Below are 17960 nucleotides of genomic sequence, written 5' to 3' on the forward strand. Positions count from 1 at the left end.
TGTTGCAATTTGGTGCTATATAAATAAAATGAAATGATGAACTGTAGTGAAAGAAGCCAACATAACATTATAAACACTGACAGTTGAAATGAATAACACTGTTTATGTCTTCATCATGGCACCTTAGTGGGTGGGATATATACAGGGATAAGGTAAAATTTTTGATGCATAGATGCAGGAAAAATGGTCAAATGTAAGGATCTGTCACGGTTGGACGGTCCTTTCCGGACGACCTTGCTTGTTTTTATTTTTGCGTGTTTCTGTCTTGCTTCTCTCTCTCTCCCCCCGGTTCTCGGGGCTGTTTACGGAAGTGCGCGCCATGGGAAAGGCGTGATCTGGCGACTGTCGTCATCAGGAGTCCCTCCTCGCTGTTGCCGGCCCACCTGCAGCTGATTACCTGACCAGCTGTCGGTAATCGTCAACCTGGCTAGACAGAGGTATTTAACCAGGGCTCGCAGCGACAGTCGACTTGGGATTATTACTCCTAACTGGTATAGTCTGTGCGAGACGTGTGATTGTGGCATTCGGCTAGCATGTGGCTAATTGTGGATGTTTCCTTCTTCCTCTAGGAGAGTCGAGCGGAGAAGCGAGTTGGGGAGCACACACTAACGGAGTTACCGCACTGAACACACTGGGAGCAAAGGACGGGCACTATTGGAAAATTGCACTTTGGAGTGGATTGTCGGGCTTATCTGTCTATTTCACTGTAAATAATCACACTGTTTTGCTGTGTTTCATTGTGGAACAGGGGCGCTTACGGGCTGACCCGGCCAAGGTCAAAGCTGTCGTGGAATGGCCCATTCCCAAGACCCGCAGGGAGTTGCAGAGGTTCATGGGCAGTTGCAGAGGTTCTTGGGCTTCGCCAAGTTCTACTGCCACTTTATCGGGGATTTCAGCAAGGTAGCCCTTCTTCTAACCAACCTCACTTCTCCTAAGTTGTCCTTCCAGTGGTCCTCCGCAGCCCAGCAAGCATTTGATCGACTCAAGAACCTGTTTTCCTCGGCTCTGGTCCTCGTCCAGGCGGACCTCAGTCGGCCATTCATCGTGCAGGTGGACGCGTCCGATTCAGGCATGGGGGCGGTTCTCACCCAACAGGTCGAAGGCAAGCTACATCCCTGTGCCTTCTTCTCCCGTAGGTTGTCGCCAGCTGAGAGAAATTATGATGTGGGTGACCGGGAATTGCTCGCCATCAAGTTGTCTCTCAAGGAATGGCGGCATTGGCTGGAGGGCACTGAGCAGCCTTTCGTGGTGTGGACGGACCATAAAAACCTGGAGTATCTCTGGGCGGCCAAGCGCTTCAACGTACGACAAGCCAGGTGAGCCTTATTTTTTACTCGTTTCCACTTCTCCATTACTTACAGGCCCGGTTCTAGGAATACTAAGCCCGATGCGTTGTCGCGCCTGCCTGGGGAACCAACCCCCCCTCCTCTCCATCTCTGAGGGAGAGCTGGCTGTCCCCTCTGTCCAGCGCCATCTGAGATGCTGTCGTTGGGTCTGGCGGGCTGCCCGAGCGGCGCTCCTGAGAACAGCTGAGCGGAACAAGGCATTGGCAGATCGCCGTCGCACTCCCGCCCTGGACTATCAGGTCGGCCAGCAGGTGTTGCTCTCTAGCAGACACATTCCCAAAGAAACTGACCCCTCGGTCTCTTGGCCCCTTCGCCATCCAGGAGGTCCTGAACCCAGTGATGGTCCGGCTGGCCCTTCCGTCTGCTACGAAGGTACAAAACGTCTTCTAGAAAATGTTTCTCAGATTAGGCCCGTCCGGACCAGCCCTTTGTCCCGGGGCTTAGAGTACGCTTGGGGAGTGTGATTGTGTGTACAATATCTCTTTATGTCTGTCTCCACGTTGGGTGAGTGTTGAGTAAGTGCATATGAGAGTATGAGGGTGGGAATGGATGTTGGTATCTGTGTGTGCCTATATGTCTGTGTCTATATGTCAGGTTGGGTATCAGACGCCACCTCTCTGGGGACATCTCAGGTCCTCCAAGGTATGGAGGCCTATCTCCCCCACCACTCCCCCTGCCAGTGTCAGACGCCCTCAGACATCGGTGCGTTGGTGGTTCTTTGTGTCCGGGGGTGGGCGCCTGAGTACACACCGGCTCACTCCTGGTGGCTGCTTGTCACCCCTTAACGAGAAGTCTGGGCCCTCCACCTCCCCTCTGATGTGGACATCGGGTCAGCTGGAGGCGCAGTCGAAAGATTGCAGCGGTCCCAGATCAGATGTACACACTGGAACACTTTCCCATGTTGCTTGTCTGTGTTTATTGTGTTATGGTGTGTTGATACCTGTGCATTCCTGTATTATCCTTTTGTGTTGCACATTTCGATGTTTTTTTCCTTGCTACCTAGCCTGACCTGTCTCCCCAATGTGATGTTTGTATTGTATGCACGGTCGGCAAGGTCTGTCATCTCGGTTGTGGGCAAAAGACCTGCAACTGACAAATAAAGGCTATCTCATCTCTCAACTGATTCAGCTCGTTGGTGAATGCAGAGTCGGCGTTGATCGGCGCAGTGTCCCTGGCTTTGTAGTCCGTAATGGTGCGTAGTCCGTGCCACATACTCCGTGTGTCGCCCTGGTGGAAGCGGGACTCCACACGCTCCCGGTACAGACGTTTGGCATCTCTCACCGCGTGTCGCACGCCGTATGAGGCCGCTTTGTAGGTGCTCATATCGCCAGTGGAGAGACCCGCGTTGTAGGAGGCGGTCCTGGCGTTCACTGCAGTGCGGATCGATCTGTCCATCCACGGTTTCTGGTTTGGGAATGTGGTGACTCTCGCAGTGGGGATAATCTCCTCCGCTAGCATATTGACGAAGCATACTGCTACTTCCGTAAACTCGTTGATGTTGACTGCACATGCTCTGAACATGTCCCAGTCGACGTTGTTGAGTGCGTCCTGTAAGGTAGCTTCTGATTGGGCAGTCCACCGTTTCACGTCCCTCGTGGTTACTTCTTCCCTCCATATGTTTTGTTTATACTGGGGAATGAGGAAGATGGCGTTGTGGTCAGACTTCCCAAAAGCCGGGTGTGAGACAGCTTTGTAGCCCTGCTTGTATGGCGTGTAGCAGTGGTCCAAAATTCGATCCCCCCTCAGCGGACACGAGACATGCTGGTAAAATTTTGGCATGACTTGTCCGAGGTTCGCTTTATTAAAGTCTCCTGCTACAATGAGGGCTGCGCCTGGGTCCTTGTTTTGAAACGAACTCAGGACATCATGTAGTTCGGACAAAGCCATACCTGTGTCCACTTGGGGTGGGATGTAGACCGCCGTGGCGATGACCGAGGTGAACTCATGGGGCAGATAGAAAGGGCGGCACTTAATGCTCAGGAACTCCAGATGTGGCAAGCAGCCGCTGCAGAGAGCAGAAATGCTCCTGGCATCACAGCACTTTCTGTTCACCATGAAACACACTCCTCCACCTTTGGTTTTGACTCTGCCGTTCTGTCCGTGCGGAGTACAAAAAATGAATCCGACAGAGTTACGGCCTGGTCCGACACAGTGGGGGTCAGCCATGTCTCCGTGAAGCACAGAATGTTGCAGTCCCTCATGTCACGTTGGAAGGTGACTCTTGCTCTTAGGTCATCGAGCTTGTTCTCCATGGATTGTACGTTGGCCAGTAGGATACTGGGAAGTGGTGCGCGATGCGCCTGCTGTCTTAGTCTGTTCCTAATGCCAGTGCGTTTCCCCCGGCGCTTCTTTGTTCTACGCCTCGGATGAGCGGCCCGTCCTTTGTTGTTCTCCGCGCCGCGTAGAATCTCTGGTGGCCAGGATGGGTCGGGTTTAAAAGTGTCCAAGATTAGATGTGCAACCTTGTCAACGATGTTTACAAGTGATCTGCGGTCGTAGACTATAAGACTAGAGGATTTTGGAATGTAAACCAGAGCAAAAAATAAGTAAAAAACAAGAAAAGTGGATAGTCGGAGCGGAGCGGTCAGGAAGGTGTCTGGATGTGGCCGCGCCATCTTACTTGGATGGATGATGAACAAGGATCACTCAGAAGTGTTCGTCTATGCTCTGTGTAGGGCGCTTCAGTAGATTACTCGTGCTATTAACAGCAGTTAGTTTTTTCTCCCCAGGACATATCTTAGATATTACGTTAATATTCTTGTCTGCTTGTTTCAGAAAAGTGAAGAGACGGGAATATGTCCATTTCATAAAACAGCCACACGCACCAGGCGAGTCCGACATCTTCCGCTTTAGAATACGACTATGCAGCAAACTGGCGCGAAATGACGCGCATCTGCACTACAGCGATGTTAAAGCGGTAGAGTTTACTTCTACATTTAGAGCAGGTGTCGGCAACCTTTCTGATGACGAGTGCCATCTAAAATTTCCTCAGAAGTCAGTGTGCCATATGACTGCATTAGCAATAAATTTAATAACGCTCTATATTAACAGTTACACACTATATAGAAGAACTTTATAGAATTATATTTGTTCGCAGATGTTGGCAGCTATCAGCGATCAGAAAAGAAAACATTGGTTCAAACACCTGAAAGTCCTGAAAACACATTGTGAATTCTATCTCAAGTTTTTGAATGAAATGCGGTACTGATGCTGTGCTGAGCGGACAGCTCCTGAAGCATTTGAAGTGTCTGAATGTGGAAATTTCAACATCGCTTGAAAAAACTGCCAGCTAGCAACGTCCCTCTCACCAGTAGGTGAAGTTATTTTTAGCCAATTACAAGTTGAATCTGGTAGTTGGGGTTGTTAGCTATGATACCATCATTAAGAAGTGGCACAACTAATGTGTCTATGCGAGCTAATTTGCGATGTGCACCGCTGGCCCGGCCATTTATTTTTTAATGCACCTTCTCATTTTGACTAGAGACCGGCCCACCAGGTATTAAAGCCACAAGGCCTTTGAATGAAAACGCTGTGGTGACAGGGATGTACACGGTCTTGTTGGTATATATGTATGATATCTATACATTTTACATCAGATAAAAACTTTGGTTGTAAGATTCAGATAATTATTTAATAACAGCGAGACATTTTAAATGAGAATAAGAAAGTATTTCTTTGTGCCCCCCTCTCCCTTTTAATGCCCTACCTGCCCCCCTAGCAAAACTTTGCTAGATCCGCCCCTGCACAGTTACCAGCTGTCAGCTGCTTAGAAAAGGATCCTGGGGTTATTTGTCTCTCAGAAACAGTTCATAACTTCAACTCATCCATGTCACCTAAAAGGTAAACCTGTTTCTCCATCACCTGTTCAGCTCTGATGATTCAGTAAGAACATCTCCTGGTTTCATCTTCATGTTTCCCTCTCACCACATATACAAACCGACATCATGACCAGCAGCTTTACAGCTGTGGCTCCAGCAAACATCAGCTGATACTAGAAACTAATATTAAATAAAGTCTAACAACAGCTGATCAAGCTTAAACGTGCTGCTGTTGTTTAGCGCGACATCCGCTGGTTTCCTCTTTCTGGCGCAAAGTGGGCGATAAACAAACAAGAGAGACGATCAGCTGATCATTGATCAGTTTCATGATTGAAGGAGAAACAGGAGAGAGAGGGGGGAGAATGAGAGAAGAAGAGGCAGCTGTGCAGCAAAGACAGAATAAATCCAGCTTTGTGTCTTTTTCGTTGTAGCTGAAGTCCGGGACAAACTGTTCCTTTTCACCTCAATACGAAACGCGTAATATTTTCTCTGAATACGAGACCATTCCGTTTTTTAGGGGACGGTTGGCAACTCTACTAACTTATGAATAAAATAAAGTTCATGCTAGCTAGCACGCAGTACGAGTTATTGTAACTGACTGTAAATAGTCAGCACAACAAAAATAAAACTACACCTAAACTTTATATCTGACCCAGAGAGACTGCAGGTCATAACTTCTTACCTGAAGTTCAGTTCACCTGACACTCGGACCGGTAGCTGCCTCAGGTCTCTCCTCTTGCCTCCCCTCTTGCCTCCTCTTTCTCTCATCCACCCACTGGCCTCCACCACTTGCTAATGTTACTGAATCTGTGGAAGCTCCGCCACAGCCACCACCAAACAACTGAGTTATTTTTATACACTGGCCAGCATCTGGCCAATCCACCACCTTTGATTGTTTATACCGTTACAAAAAATAAATAAAAAATCATCGGCCCACCGAGCAAATGCCCGATGGCCAGTCCAGCTATGGTCGTGCCATCAGTTAACCCTTTGCGTGCCTAGGGTTGCCGACCCCTGATTTAGAAGATAAATTATTGAAATTAAATAATGATATTCAGCGAGTTTATTATTTTAAAATGTAACGCAAGTACATTGTAAGTAACTGTAATTAAAATACCTAAAAATGAACAGTAATTAGTTACTCTACTTTTTCAGTGGAAAAGTAATTTAACTACAGTAACACGTTACTTAGTAACGCATTACACCCAACATTATTCTTGGCATTATTCTTAACTCTGAAATATTGTGAACAGCATCAGTGGAAACTAATTTAGAAAACCTTTTATCTGTAAGCTCTTTAGCCCCGAAAAAAAATGCTAAGAACATCCTGCGTATGGCACCAAAAATGTAACATATCTGATGAGTCAAGTCTCTGTAGTAAATGAAATGGTGTATATCAGTGCCCCCTTCTTTCTAATCACTCTAATTGTCTTAATCAACATAAACACACTCTCTCCACTGTTAGGCCCAGCAATAGTAAAGCCCAGGCTTTCTAACTACCCACTCAGATCAAATGACTCCACTGCTACACTGATATGTTGATGGGAATTAGCAGATTTGCAGATTATAATCACACCACGTTTCCTCAGAGGCAGAGCCGGTTTGAGAGGAGCTTTATGGAATAATTGGATAGGCAAATGAGACTGTAGCCATGAACAAGAGGCATTAAAAAGAATTCCCTTGCCGGGGGCTCTGTGCTACCTGGATGTTGAAAGCCTTCAGAACAGGTGATTAGACAGGAGTAGATGTCATTAAAACTCCATTAGCACAAAACCCAGCCCCCAGTGCTCACTGCAACCGCAGACACACACTGGTAATGCAGATCATAAGTGTTTGTGTGTATAAAAAGCCTGTGTGTGTCTGCTGAGTATCTAATGACTCATTTAGGACCCCTACCCCTGGGAAACGTGACAGTAAGGACCCTCTTGCGGCTGGCTCACTAAGTGCCTGCTTATTAATTAAACACAGCTGAGGCTCAGGGGGTAACAGCAATGCTGCATCAGCTTGTCAAGTTTCATTCTACATGTGGGTAAATGAACAGTATCCTCCTGCAAGTGCTGCACAGCCTGCATGCTTTTTGGTTCCATGCATCTGAAATTATGACAAATTCTTGGATGCCCAATAACAACAGATACTGACATGTGGTAAATACAGGACGGCTTCCTTCTAATAGCTGCGTAGGTAAATGTTTGTAGTAAGTTTTGAGAGCAGGAAATCAATAGAGGTGCAGTCCTGGAATACAGATTTCACTCACATCTTGAGAATGAGAGAACTGAAAAAAAAAGTGGCGCTGTGAATGCCAATTATCATTCTACCATTAAAAAAACCCAGCCTGGTAATTTCCCTTCAATGTGTTTTTCTAATTATGAATTCAACTCAAATAAGCCAGGGTAATGAACCCAGTTTGTCCTTTTCTAAAGCCAAAGTTTTCTCTCCTTGACTCTGACTATATTGCTGAAACTATACACAACAACCAGAGGAAGGCGTGTTGTTCTTTAGTATTGTGTTATTCACATATGCAGAGATTCAGCTTGTGTCTGTCTCACCTCTGTTTGAACTCGTTTATAAGCCTCTGTGTAATGTTCTCGTATGACTTTCCTCTAACGGGTTTTACACAGATGCAATTTCATTTGGTGTAATGCTCCAACTATCGTATTTGTTTGCATTTTGGTGTTAGACTAGAAGACCGTAATGAAAGACTGAACCAGTTGTTTGTGATTTCCATTAAAGTGAATGGAGGAACCCACTGAAGTGAAACCTGAGTTACTCCTACTGCAGTGACACTGCTTTATAACCAACAACCCCTGAAGCTAAAACATTGACACTAAAAATAAAGAAATGGTGTGACCATGTGTAAGAGAGTCTGTTGTCAGTGCTGGGATGGTTCCCTGACAACTCGTTACATCCTTAATGCAGAAAACATCATTCATCAAAACAGACATTCTGAAGTAGCAAAACAAGTTATTTGGAAATTGTATTTCTGCATTACTGACAATGTTTCCATTTCACAAAGACAAAAAAGGAGTAAAATTAGCTGAAATGATCTCAGCAAAGTCTGACTCGTCAATTTGTGAATCATCTGTAATTTAGTTCACATAGCTGTTAAGATATACGGTTACATTAGTACCAGAAGGTGCATCACACTTTCCTGCTGTACATCATTTTAACCAACTATACAGCTATAAAAAATTTCTGTCATGACCTAAAAAAACAAAACAAATACATCAAACGTATGCAGAGACATTACTTTGTAGTCCCCCTCCCCGTCCCCGCCCCATAAGATGTATGTACCTGCTTGAATTTATTTCTTTTTAATATGTACCTTCCCAGTACTTGTATAAAATTGTATGTCATACACTTTGCATTATATTTTGTAGAAGAGAATTTTTCAGCGAAACCTACTTCCAGAAGAAGAAGGAGGCACTTGGAAACAGTTGTTGCTGTGCTTCCTGTCCTGCTCTTAACGAGGCTGGATGACCTCTGAGCATCACTGATTGTAGTGGGAACTAACAAATTGTCTGTCTCTTCTAATCCCCCTCTTCGGCTTCCACATTCGTGTTTCTTTCTTTCTCACAATTCCTTCTTTGCCTCTATCAGATGCTGTCACTACTTAATTATGTTGAAGTGTTTAGTGCCTTGGAGACCTCACTAAGTGAGTGGGAGAAAGTTCACAGTGCCACTTCTTTTCAAGATTACACTCTTTTAGACGCACACAAAATGAAGATGTCACACTTTATACACCTAATGAGGATAAATTCCCTAGTTGAGGAATCCCATTATTTATATCAACTGATGGACCCTTTCATCAACTCTTCATCAGCCCACAAAAGCCTTGTACATGACGAGGCCTGTGGGCTGTACCGACTTTGAGCAGATATTGAACTCCACCAGAGAAATGTGGAAGTTAGTAGATGTGTCAGAGAGGGGAAATCATACGATATTTAATGGTAATGGTGGATTTATATCAGTAAATCTATAGTCTGTGAATTGACTTGACTCTTAGTAAAAACCTCAGTTGTAATTCCATTGCTTGAGAGAACTTTGTATTTGGCACCAGAGGACATAAGAGAATATTAATTTTTATTGTTAAACCCAGAACACCAAAGACATACCCAATGCACAACCATTGTTACTGCTGCGTGCTACAATGTTAGAACACCGCATGTTTCACTTCTCATGACGTCGCTTTTTTATTTGAAAAAGGCACAGCCTTTGATGAGGCAGTCAGCGTGATGCCACACACAGGAGTTTATCCAAGGAGAACAAATATTAATAATTGATAATAGTGAGCGATATTTTCTAAACGTGTCATGTGAACTGAGGGAAGACAGCAGGAAGGAAAGCTCAATACAGAGAGTGCACTTCAACCAAGACCTTACAGTAGGGCGCCCCCTGGTGGACTTTATAGTAGATCTACGAACAAAAAAGTGGATCATCAGAATTTGCTTAACTGATGGAAAAACCTGCAGTACAAATGATCGTAGCCCACTCACAACATCTTTGCCAGGAACACAGCAGGGACACACTCCATGACTGTAGTAACTGAATACACACAACACAATGAAGCGTTAGCGTGCCACTGACTGTTTTTAATGACCTGTTGCCTTTGATTAGTTTTTTGTATGACTGTGTGCTTATGCTGATGTCCTCAGTGTTCTAAACGTTCATAGAAACCAGTTCTTTGCTTGATATGAAATACTAAGATGTGTAAATACTTGTGCTATTGTGTACTTCACACACATGGAGAAATGCCAAAACTGCCTTTCATTGTTCTAGTAACAGTGACAATAAAAAAGCTATTCTATGCTATTCTATTCTAAGGTGTGTGTGATGCTAATGCTAATGCAAGCACATTGTTTTCTTTGTGTGTTTCCAGTGTAAGACCATGCTGATGGTTATAGTGTACCTATTCTGTTGTCAGTGGCCTTTGGAATGGAAATAGATGCAACGCTCTCGTACCAAATATTCAGAGGTAGGCAGCTGGGTGTTTAAATTATTCAACAAGCCACATGAAAATGTTCATGTTTACCCAATGTAAATAATGCATTGTAAATTTCTATTAAAATTCAGTCTGTAGACTACGGTTAACTTCTGTTTTTTAATTATAGCTATACATAAACAGACACATAGATTTATCTTTTCCTGACTGTATTTGCTGATGTTCTTTAAAAGCAGTGACTGCTTTTAAGTGCACAGTGGCACATAAATTATTGCGTGTCATTGTGTCTCATCTCACCCCAAACATTTGCCGGAGGTCAGGGTCCCGGAAGCGGAAAGGGATGTTAGAGACGTGTAACCTCTTGGGTTGCTGCTTCTCTAATGAATCGCTGGGCTGCAGGTGGAGCTGCTGCGAACCCTCGGTCTGTGCCACGTCCTCTGGATGCTGCAAAGAAAACACACAACATTCCACAAATTAGCCACATTTGTTTGCCAGTAAATATACTGCTATATAAACAAAATGTAATTAAATTAAAAAATAGGACTGATGTTAGAGGTAAGACTGCTAAACCTTTGTAGACTCAACAATCTGCATTAAAACAAACAGATCCTTTCTAATATGCAGTGACAGCTTGAGATGCTCTGGGACGTTGAAGGAAGGTCTTTAAAATGACTTTTAAAAAGAATTTCAAAGGATGTCTGTGAAGGTTCTCAGTCATCCAGGTCATCGTAGTCAAAGGAGCATGCAAAGAAAAGCGTCTGGACTTCTTTAAGTTACTTGAAGACGTTTCACCTCTCATCCGAGAAGCTTCTTCAGTTCTAAGGTCAAATGGTGGAGAGTCCCAAGCACGACATCCTAGTGCATTTCAGACCCAGCAACACGCTCAGACAAAAACTGGTTCACCCGAAAGACAAAACGCCAAAACACAGACTTAACAATGTGGTGTATGCTGTACAGTGCAGCGAGGAATGCTCAGACCTCTACATTGGAGAGACTAAACAGCCACTTCACAAGCGCATGGCACAACACAGAAGAGCCACCTCCACAGGACAAGACTCAGCAGTCCATCTGCATCTTAAGGATAAAGGACACTCTTTGAGGATGCCAATGTTCACATTTTGGACAGAGAGGACAGATGGTTTGAAAGAGGAGTGAAAGAAGCATCTATGTCCACTGTGAGCGACCATCTTTGAACAGAGGCGGGGGTTTACGACACCAACTCTCTGCCATCTATAATCCAGTTTTGAGATCCTTCCCAGACGCCTTAACGCCCACTCACATCCTGGGCCATCTGACCGCAGGAATTCGCATGATAAGGTGGGGCCAGGTTTCACAATGAACTCAAGCGTATAAAGTATAAAGCACCTTGATGCAACTGTTGTTGTGATTTGGCACTATGTAAATAACTGAATGGGATTATGTAGTATTTATCTGCTGTCACTGAGCACTCAGACTGCATTTCCACTACAGAGGACAAGTTCCATATTATCTAGTTACATGGAGGGTGAGACAACACCAGCTCTCTGTCAGTGTGTGTTAGTTTTGGAGAGGAACAGACAGGAAAATGCAGTGTTATATTTGTAAAACAAAAGCTCCAGACCACTAACAAGGTGCATTTCTGCAGGTCAGCAGGGCAAAAAAGTCACACACAAAAAATCCCGAGTGCCTGCACCACACTGAACAAGAGGATGCTGCTAAAAACGAAACTACATTAAACTGTATCACAAGCATTAGACAGATTAACATAAATTTGGAAATTTATATTCAACTTAATGTAAAGAGCTGTTATCAGTTCAATAAGGAGAGATCATTAGAAGGAATTAAACATTCTTTCTAACAACAGCAGGAGCCCTGAGTAACATGGCGGAGATGGGGAGGAGGCACAAAAGCATCTGTGATGGAGAATGTTAGACGAGCACATGGAGAAGAGAAGAAGATGACCGGACTAGACCAGTCATGTCACAGCGAGCATGGGAAAGTGGAAGCAAGTTTTGATTAGCCAACAGACACTTGGGAAACAGACAGTGACTACATGTTTTACATGCATACACATAAGCTTCATCCTAAATATGTCACGGTCCGTGGAGATAGACCGTGTGGGAATGTGTGTGTTGGACCCAGACGCGAACACAAGCGAAGATGCAGGAGTGGATTAAACAAAAGCGAGCCTTTTATTATGGCTGATAACAGAACAAACCAGAGCGAGGGCAGTATAAGGGTAATAGTTCAAACAGAAAACCTAAACTGGACATAAACTAAGAAAAAGCTATGGCTGGAGATACGGACCACAGGGGGTGGTAACACAGACGACGCGACACAGACTACATGAAACACAGAGACTAAATACACAAGAGGGATGATCAGGGGAAGTGGCCACACATGGGAACACAGCTGACACAGATAAACATAACAAGACATGGCAGGAGTAAACAACACTGACGGGAGACTGTCAAAGTAAAACAGGAAGTACACAGGTGCAAACAGGAGGAGAGAGAGAGCACGGGCATAGTGGGCTGGGGAAACATGGAATGAAACAAGGAGGGGAGATGAGGGCTCACAGATACATAGAGGGGCACACAGGGGATAAAAGTCACAAGGGGAAGTCAAATAAGGAACACCACAACAGGACAACTTAGGAAACATGGCCTAAATAAGGAACGAAATACAAAAATACAAGAAACTAAGAATACTGGGCCCACATGGCCCAGGACCATGACAAAATAACATTATCCTCATTTGAACCGTCTTTTCTTTTTTCCCCATGATGTATTTTTTTCATATGAAGAATGTGGACATGGATGACATTTCCATAAGTAATTATAAACTTAAGCTTTGGCGTCTCCAAACTGATAATATACGAAGTTCAAAACTTGTAGTGTTATGTGTAGATTAGAAATTTAGAAAAAAAGATACAAACATAAATAAAAAACAGAAATCACCCAATCTTACACAACAGTGAAGATGTCTCTCAAACTGCTGACCAGTGTTGGGTAAGTTACTTTAAAAAAGTAATTAATTCCTAATTACATATTACTTAATCAATATTGTATTTAAAATACTTATCTAATTACTGTGTCAGAAAAGTAACTTAATTACTAAATAAGTAATTTAACTAAATACTTCAAATTCCTATAAACCTTGAGTGGGCGAACAATAGAAATTAAACTCTTTAAATAATAAATAATTGTTTTAAAAGACAGAGACTCAGTACGCAGCGGTAGCATCTCTTCCACAATGTAGCCTGCAGTCATTTTTTAAGCTCACCTTCAGACGCTTTCTGTGCTGCTGAAGTAAAACCAGGTTTTGCTGCTTAGCGGGAGTTGCCGCGGTGTTATCCATGGATGATGAACAAGGATCGCTCAGAAGTGTTCGTCTATGCTCTGTGTCAGGCGCTTCAGTAGATTACTCGTGCTATTAATAGCAATAGTTTTTTCTCCCCAGGACATAGCTTACATATTACTTTAATATTCTTGTCTGCTTGTTTCAGAAATGACACGCACCTGCACTGCAACGATGTTAAAGCAGCAGAGTTTACTTCTACGTTTAGAAGACAAATTAATGAAATTAAATAATGATATTCAGCGAGTTTAATTATTGTACAATGTAATGTAAGTAACTGTAATTAAAATACCTAAAAATGAACAGTAATTAGTTACTCTACTTTTTCAGTGGAAAAGTAATTTAATTACAGTAACGCATTACCCAACACTGCTGCTGACACATGGTGCATATAGTAACTCATGTACTCTCTGAGTATCCATGCAGCTCACAAAGATGCAACAAAATCTCCAATGCAGATTGCATTCCAGTTGGCCGAGGCCAGTGCATCACCCGAATGAAGCTTCCCTATCTTTCAGCAGAGAGCTGACCTCAGCCAGGGTTTCTGGTTTGGGTAGATGGTTAGCTTCTTATGTGTGATGACATCATGCACACCTTTGGAGATTAGGCAGTAGATGCATAGTCCTCCAGCTCCATCTCACCCTCTGATGTCCTCATGAGGTCTAGGCTGCCTAGCATAGCTCTGTCAAAGTGTTGACACTGACTCTTTCAGTGAAAACTGGTATTTCTCATAATACCATAATTCTTAAAGTTGTGTCAGTTTGACATTGAAGACACTGAGTCCACAAGAAGGACTGTGGGACCAAAAGGAGCAATCTAAGAGTGTCCCTGCTGTAAGTGGTCAAGAGGTAAACAAGGCATCGGGTGGTCAGGGTGGCAAAATAATTATTTCAATCATTTTATTGGTGAAAAACAGAAAAAATACATAGATGTTCTTTTTTTTGTTTCCTTTGCAAATTGGGAAGCAGCAGCTGGTTAACGTGTGACACTCCAAAGACGCCCTCTCTGTCCAGTTTATAGATGCATCTGTTACTCATATTTTTATTAGGTTACATTGGAAATGGTTCTGGTAACTGGAAGCATCCTGCAGTTAGACTTCTCCTCTCGTGTTTTGTTGTGCTGGATTATAATTTCCTTTCAAATTCTTTTGGTGGGCAAAACACAAACAAGAATATAATGATTTGATGCACAATGAAAGAAATAAAAAGAAAGAGATGGAACAATGATGTCAGCTAAACCTGAGCGATCAATGAAACAATGAAAGAGAAGTGCTGAAGGTAGCAGAGAGAAAAGGAGAGAGGGTGTGTGTGTGCGGGGTGGAGTTTAAAGATGCATGAAGGCCAAGTGCTGAGTGAAGTGAGGGCAGAACATTAAGAATCTCTTTTGTGTGTGTGTCCTGGGCTCACAGTGGTAGCAATAACTTGGCAAGTTTATGGCAGTATTGTTCTTTTGACCACATTGGACACTGTGGTCAAACTCTCAATTTTACAGATGATCATCAATAAAGAGGAGCTTAGCTTAGCTTAGAGTGTTGGATATGTAGAGCACCCTTTGGTGATAATGTTTTGTTTATCTATATGAAACAGATCAAAGAAACGGGCTAATATTTTATACAAAGTGTATTAAAGAAATGCTTTTTTGCCAGGTTTGTATTTATTGTTCATTTCAGTTCAGTTCAAATCAGTTTTATTTACATAGTGCCAAATCATAACAACAGTCGCCTCAAAGCACTTTAAATGTTAAGGTAAAAGCCCTACACTAATACAGAGAAAACACCAACAAGCAGGCTACTCTATATGAACAAGCTCTTGGCAACATTTGTGGGAAAAACTTCCTTTAACAGGAAAAAACTTTGAGCAGACCTCAGGAAGGCTGTGACCAGTTGGGGATCAGGGGAGGGAGACAGGACAAAGGACTTACTCTGCAAGAGAGCCAGAGATGAAAAGTAACTAATAATTAAATACAGAGTGATGTACAGACATGATAAGCGAAAAGGGGGGCGAGAAGGAAAAACTCTGAAGGTGGTCTATATGTAATGGGAAGGCTTTAGGACCCAGGGGACCCAATGGAGGGTATAAAAGAGGAAGTAGCAGCAGGTGCTCTTCATTTGCACTGACAAGCGGCTGTAAACAATGGTTGTGTGAGTAGGTGAAGAGCCTGAGAAGTTTTAATTGTCTTCTACACAAACAGTTGTTTTAAACCTCTACAGCAGAGGTTCGAGTAGTGATTTTAGAAGATAAGCCAAGATAAGACAGGTGTGCAGCAAACACAGTTGTCTGCTGGAGGGCAGGCTGCACATGTGAATTTGTCACTGTTTTTTCCTCCTCCTTTTTGTTGCGTTTTTGGTTTTAGTAGGGTCACCTTTTAAAACAGTTTTTTATGCCGGGTTTGTTTTTATTTCTACTGGGCTGGTGCAATATTAGTCGGGCAATGTGCAATCCCAGAGCTGGGCTCTTACCTTAGGGGAATTAGGTCTTTTTAGAGGTGCTCCGTGTGGATTTGCGGTGAATAAGTTTTATTAAGAGTGATTTTAGTGCCATCGATTATTGCCTGAACGAAAACACTTAGTGCATGCAATAAGTGTTCTGTTGGGCTCGTATTTATTTGGGGTGGATTTGTTTCTTTTAAAGCAACGAGCATCTGGGACCACCGGGGTAGAGCAAGCCCACAGGTGATGGCTGCATTGCTTGCAGGTTGCACCAATAAGACTATCTTGTGGTCATTAGTGACCTTTCCCATTTTGATGTTTTAGGCCTTTTGCATACGCTTTGTGTTATTTTAAAATAATAAATTTTAACGTATCTGACTGATATTGACCCTCTTGTCCCGTTTATTCTGGGCTCGTTCCTGTAAGAGCTTTGGGCCTGAAAGTTTGCACAAGTAGTATAGAGGCCCTTAGTGGCTACTCGGTGGCTTTTACTCGCTACATATAATTAGGTAACACAGCCGGGTCAAGTGATGGCTGTTAACAGCACAACTGTTTATGGGAGCAGTTAATGACTGACAAAGATCCTGATATTACAACAAGATAATTCTGGGATAACAATGAAATATGTCAAATATATGGATTTTTTTTTTCCCTGAAATTCAGCAAGTGAATTTCAAGTCTGTACTGTTAAGAGTGAAACATGGTAAACACAAACACTAATCCATTTGTCATAGAAATTAAACACTTACGTTGGCTCATTGAAAAATATCCTGTTAAATATCTTCAATTACACCTCACTTTTGACTAAACTACACTTTTACTTTTTTTACTTTTTGTAATGCAGCTAAATTTGAACAGCTTCAGCAAACATGGATGATGGGTCACAGAGTCTTAACAACCTCTTCAACATCTATTTGGAACATGAGCCTGCTTTGTGGGGAGCCATAGCCCTGCCTCCCAAGAAATGAAGCAGGCATGCAGGAGATCCAGGCCCGAGAGCCCACAGAGGACCACCGAAGGGGCAGCCACACCACCCACCTAGAAAAGAGTTAAGGAGAGCCCCAGATCGGGATCACCCAGCAGCCACAGTGCAGAAGTGCAAAAGTGCAGGCGGCTGCAGCAACGTGCCCACAGGCGGTGACGTGCCCGCAGGCTCTGCTGGCAGCCAGCTGGGCCAGAGTGGAACGAGCTCCAGACCCAGAAGCCTGAGGTTCAAGGGGGGGTGCCAAGCCAAGCCCCACCAGGCAGCCACCAGGAGTGAGCACCTGAGCGCCCAGCCCCGGACACCGAGAGCCACCAACGCACCGACAGTTGAAGGCATCAGCCACTGGCAGGGAGTGTGGTGGGGGGAGATAGGCCCCCACACCTGGGGGGGGGGGGGGGGGGGGGTGCCTGAGATGTTCCCAAAGAGATGCAGTCTAAGACTGACCTGATACACAGACACAGACATGCATTCCCACCTCATGCACACATATACAAATATCCAGCACTCGCCCATCATGGAGACACACAGAAATGGACACTGTACACACACTCACACTCCCCAAACATACTCTATACCCGGGGTCCAGGTACCCTCGCGCCCGGGGGGGGGGGGATCAACCCCCAGACCCAGGAGATGCTGCCCTTTTCCCTTGGGTTGGAGACAAGCAGACCGACCCTGGTCCTGCAGCAGCAGGGAGGGCCCGCATCCCCAACCAGACGGCCAACTCCTCATCCTGGCCCCCTCCCCCCAATGGCAAACAGAGAAGGGAGGTGGGAAGACCCCATCCTTTCCTCTGCCCGTTCAGATGTGGTGGTGCTGCTGCGTGCTGGAGGGCATGGTGCTTTCTGCTAAAGAGCAGCAGGTGTCAGCACAGCGCCTCCCGAAAACCCTCAATGTCTACATGCATTTAAAAGTGGGTCCAGAGGTGAGGTTAAATACACAGATTGTCCTCTGGACGCTGTTTAGTGTGCCCAACCCCAAGGCCCTATATGTATGTGTCTTGAGAGTTTGAGTAATGGGGATGGCTAAGTTGAGGCACAGGTGGCCAGAAGGGGACAGAGGAGGAATGCCGACCCTGCACCTCAGTGACAAACCTGTACCTCAA

At 44.3% G+C, this 17960-nt stretch overlaps 1 protein-coding gene across 5 annotated transcripts in view; it reads right to left on the reverse strand.

Moving 5' to 3' along the window:
- rbfox3a (RNA binding fox-1 homolog 3a) overlaps nt 1-17960 on the reverse strand; it is a 598584-nt gene that overhangs the window by 75324 nt on the left and 505300 nt on the right. For all 5 annotated transcript variants that reach the window (XM_080305712.1, XM_080305714.1, XM_080305711.1 and 2 more), the window contains one exon: nt 10401-10547. In XM_080305712.1, the coding sequence (XP_080161838.1) occupies nt 10401-10547 (147 nt within the window). The remainder of the gene's footprint in view (nt 1-10400; nt 10548-17960) is intronic.

Source organism: Astatotilapia calliptera, chromosome 8 (genome assembly GCF_964374335.1).
Source record: "Astatotilapia calliptera chromosome 8, fAstCal68.1, whole genome shotgun sequence".
Classification (NCBI taxonomy): domain Eukaryota; kingdom Metazoa; phylum Chordata; class Actinopteri; order Cichliformes; family Cichlidae; genus Astatotilapia; species Astatotilapia calliptera.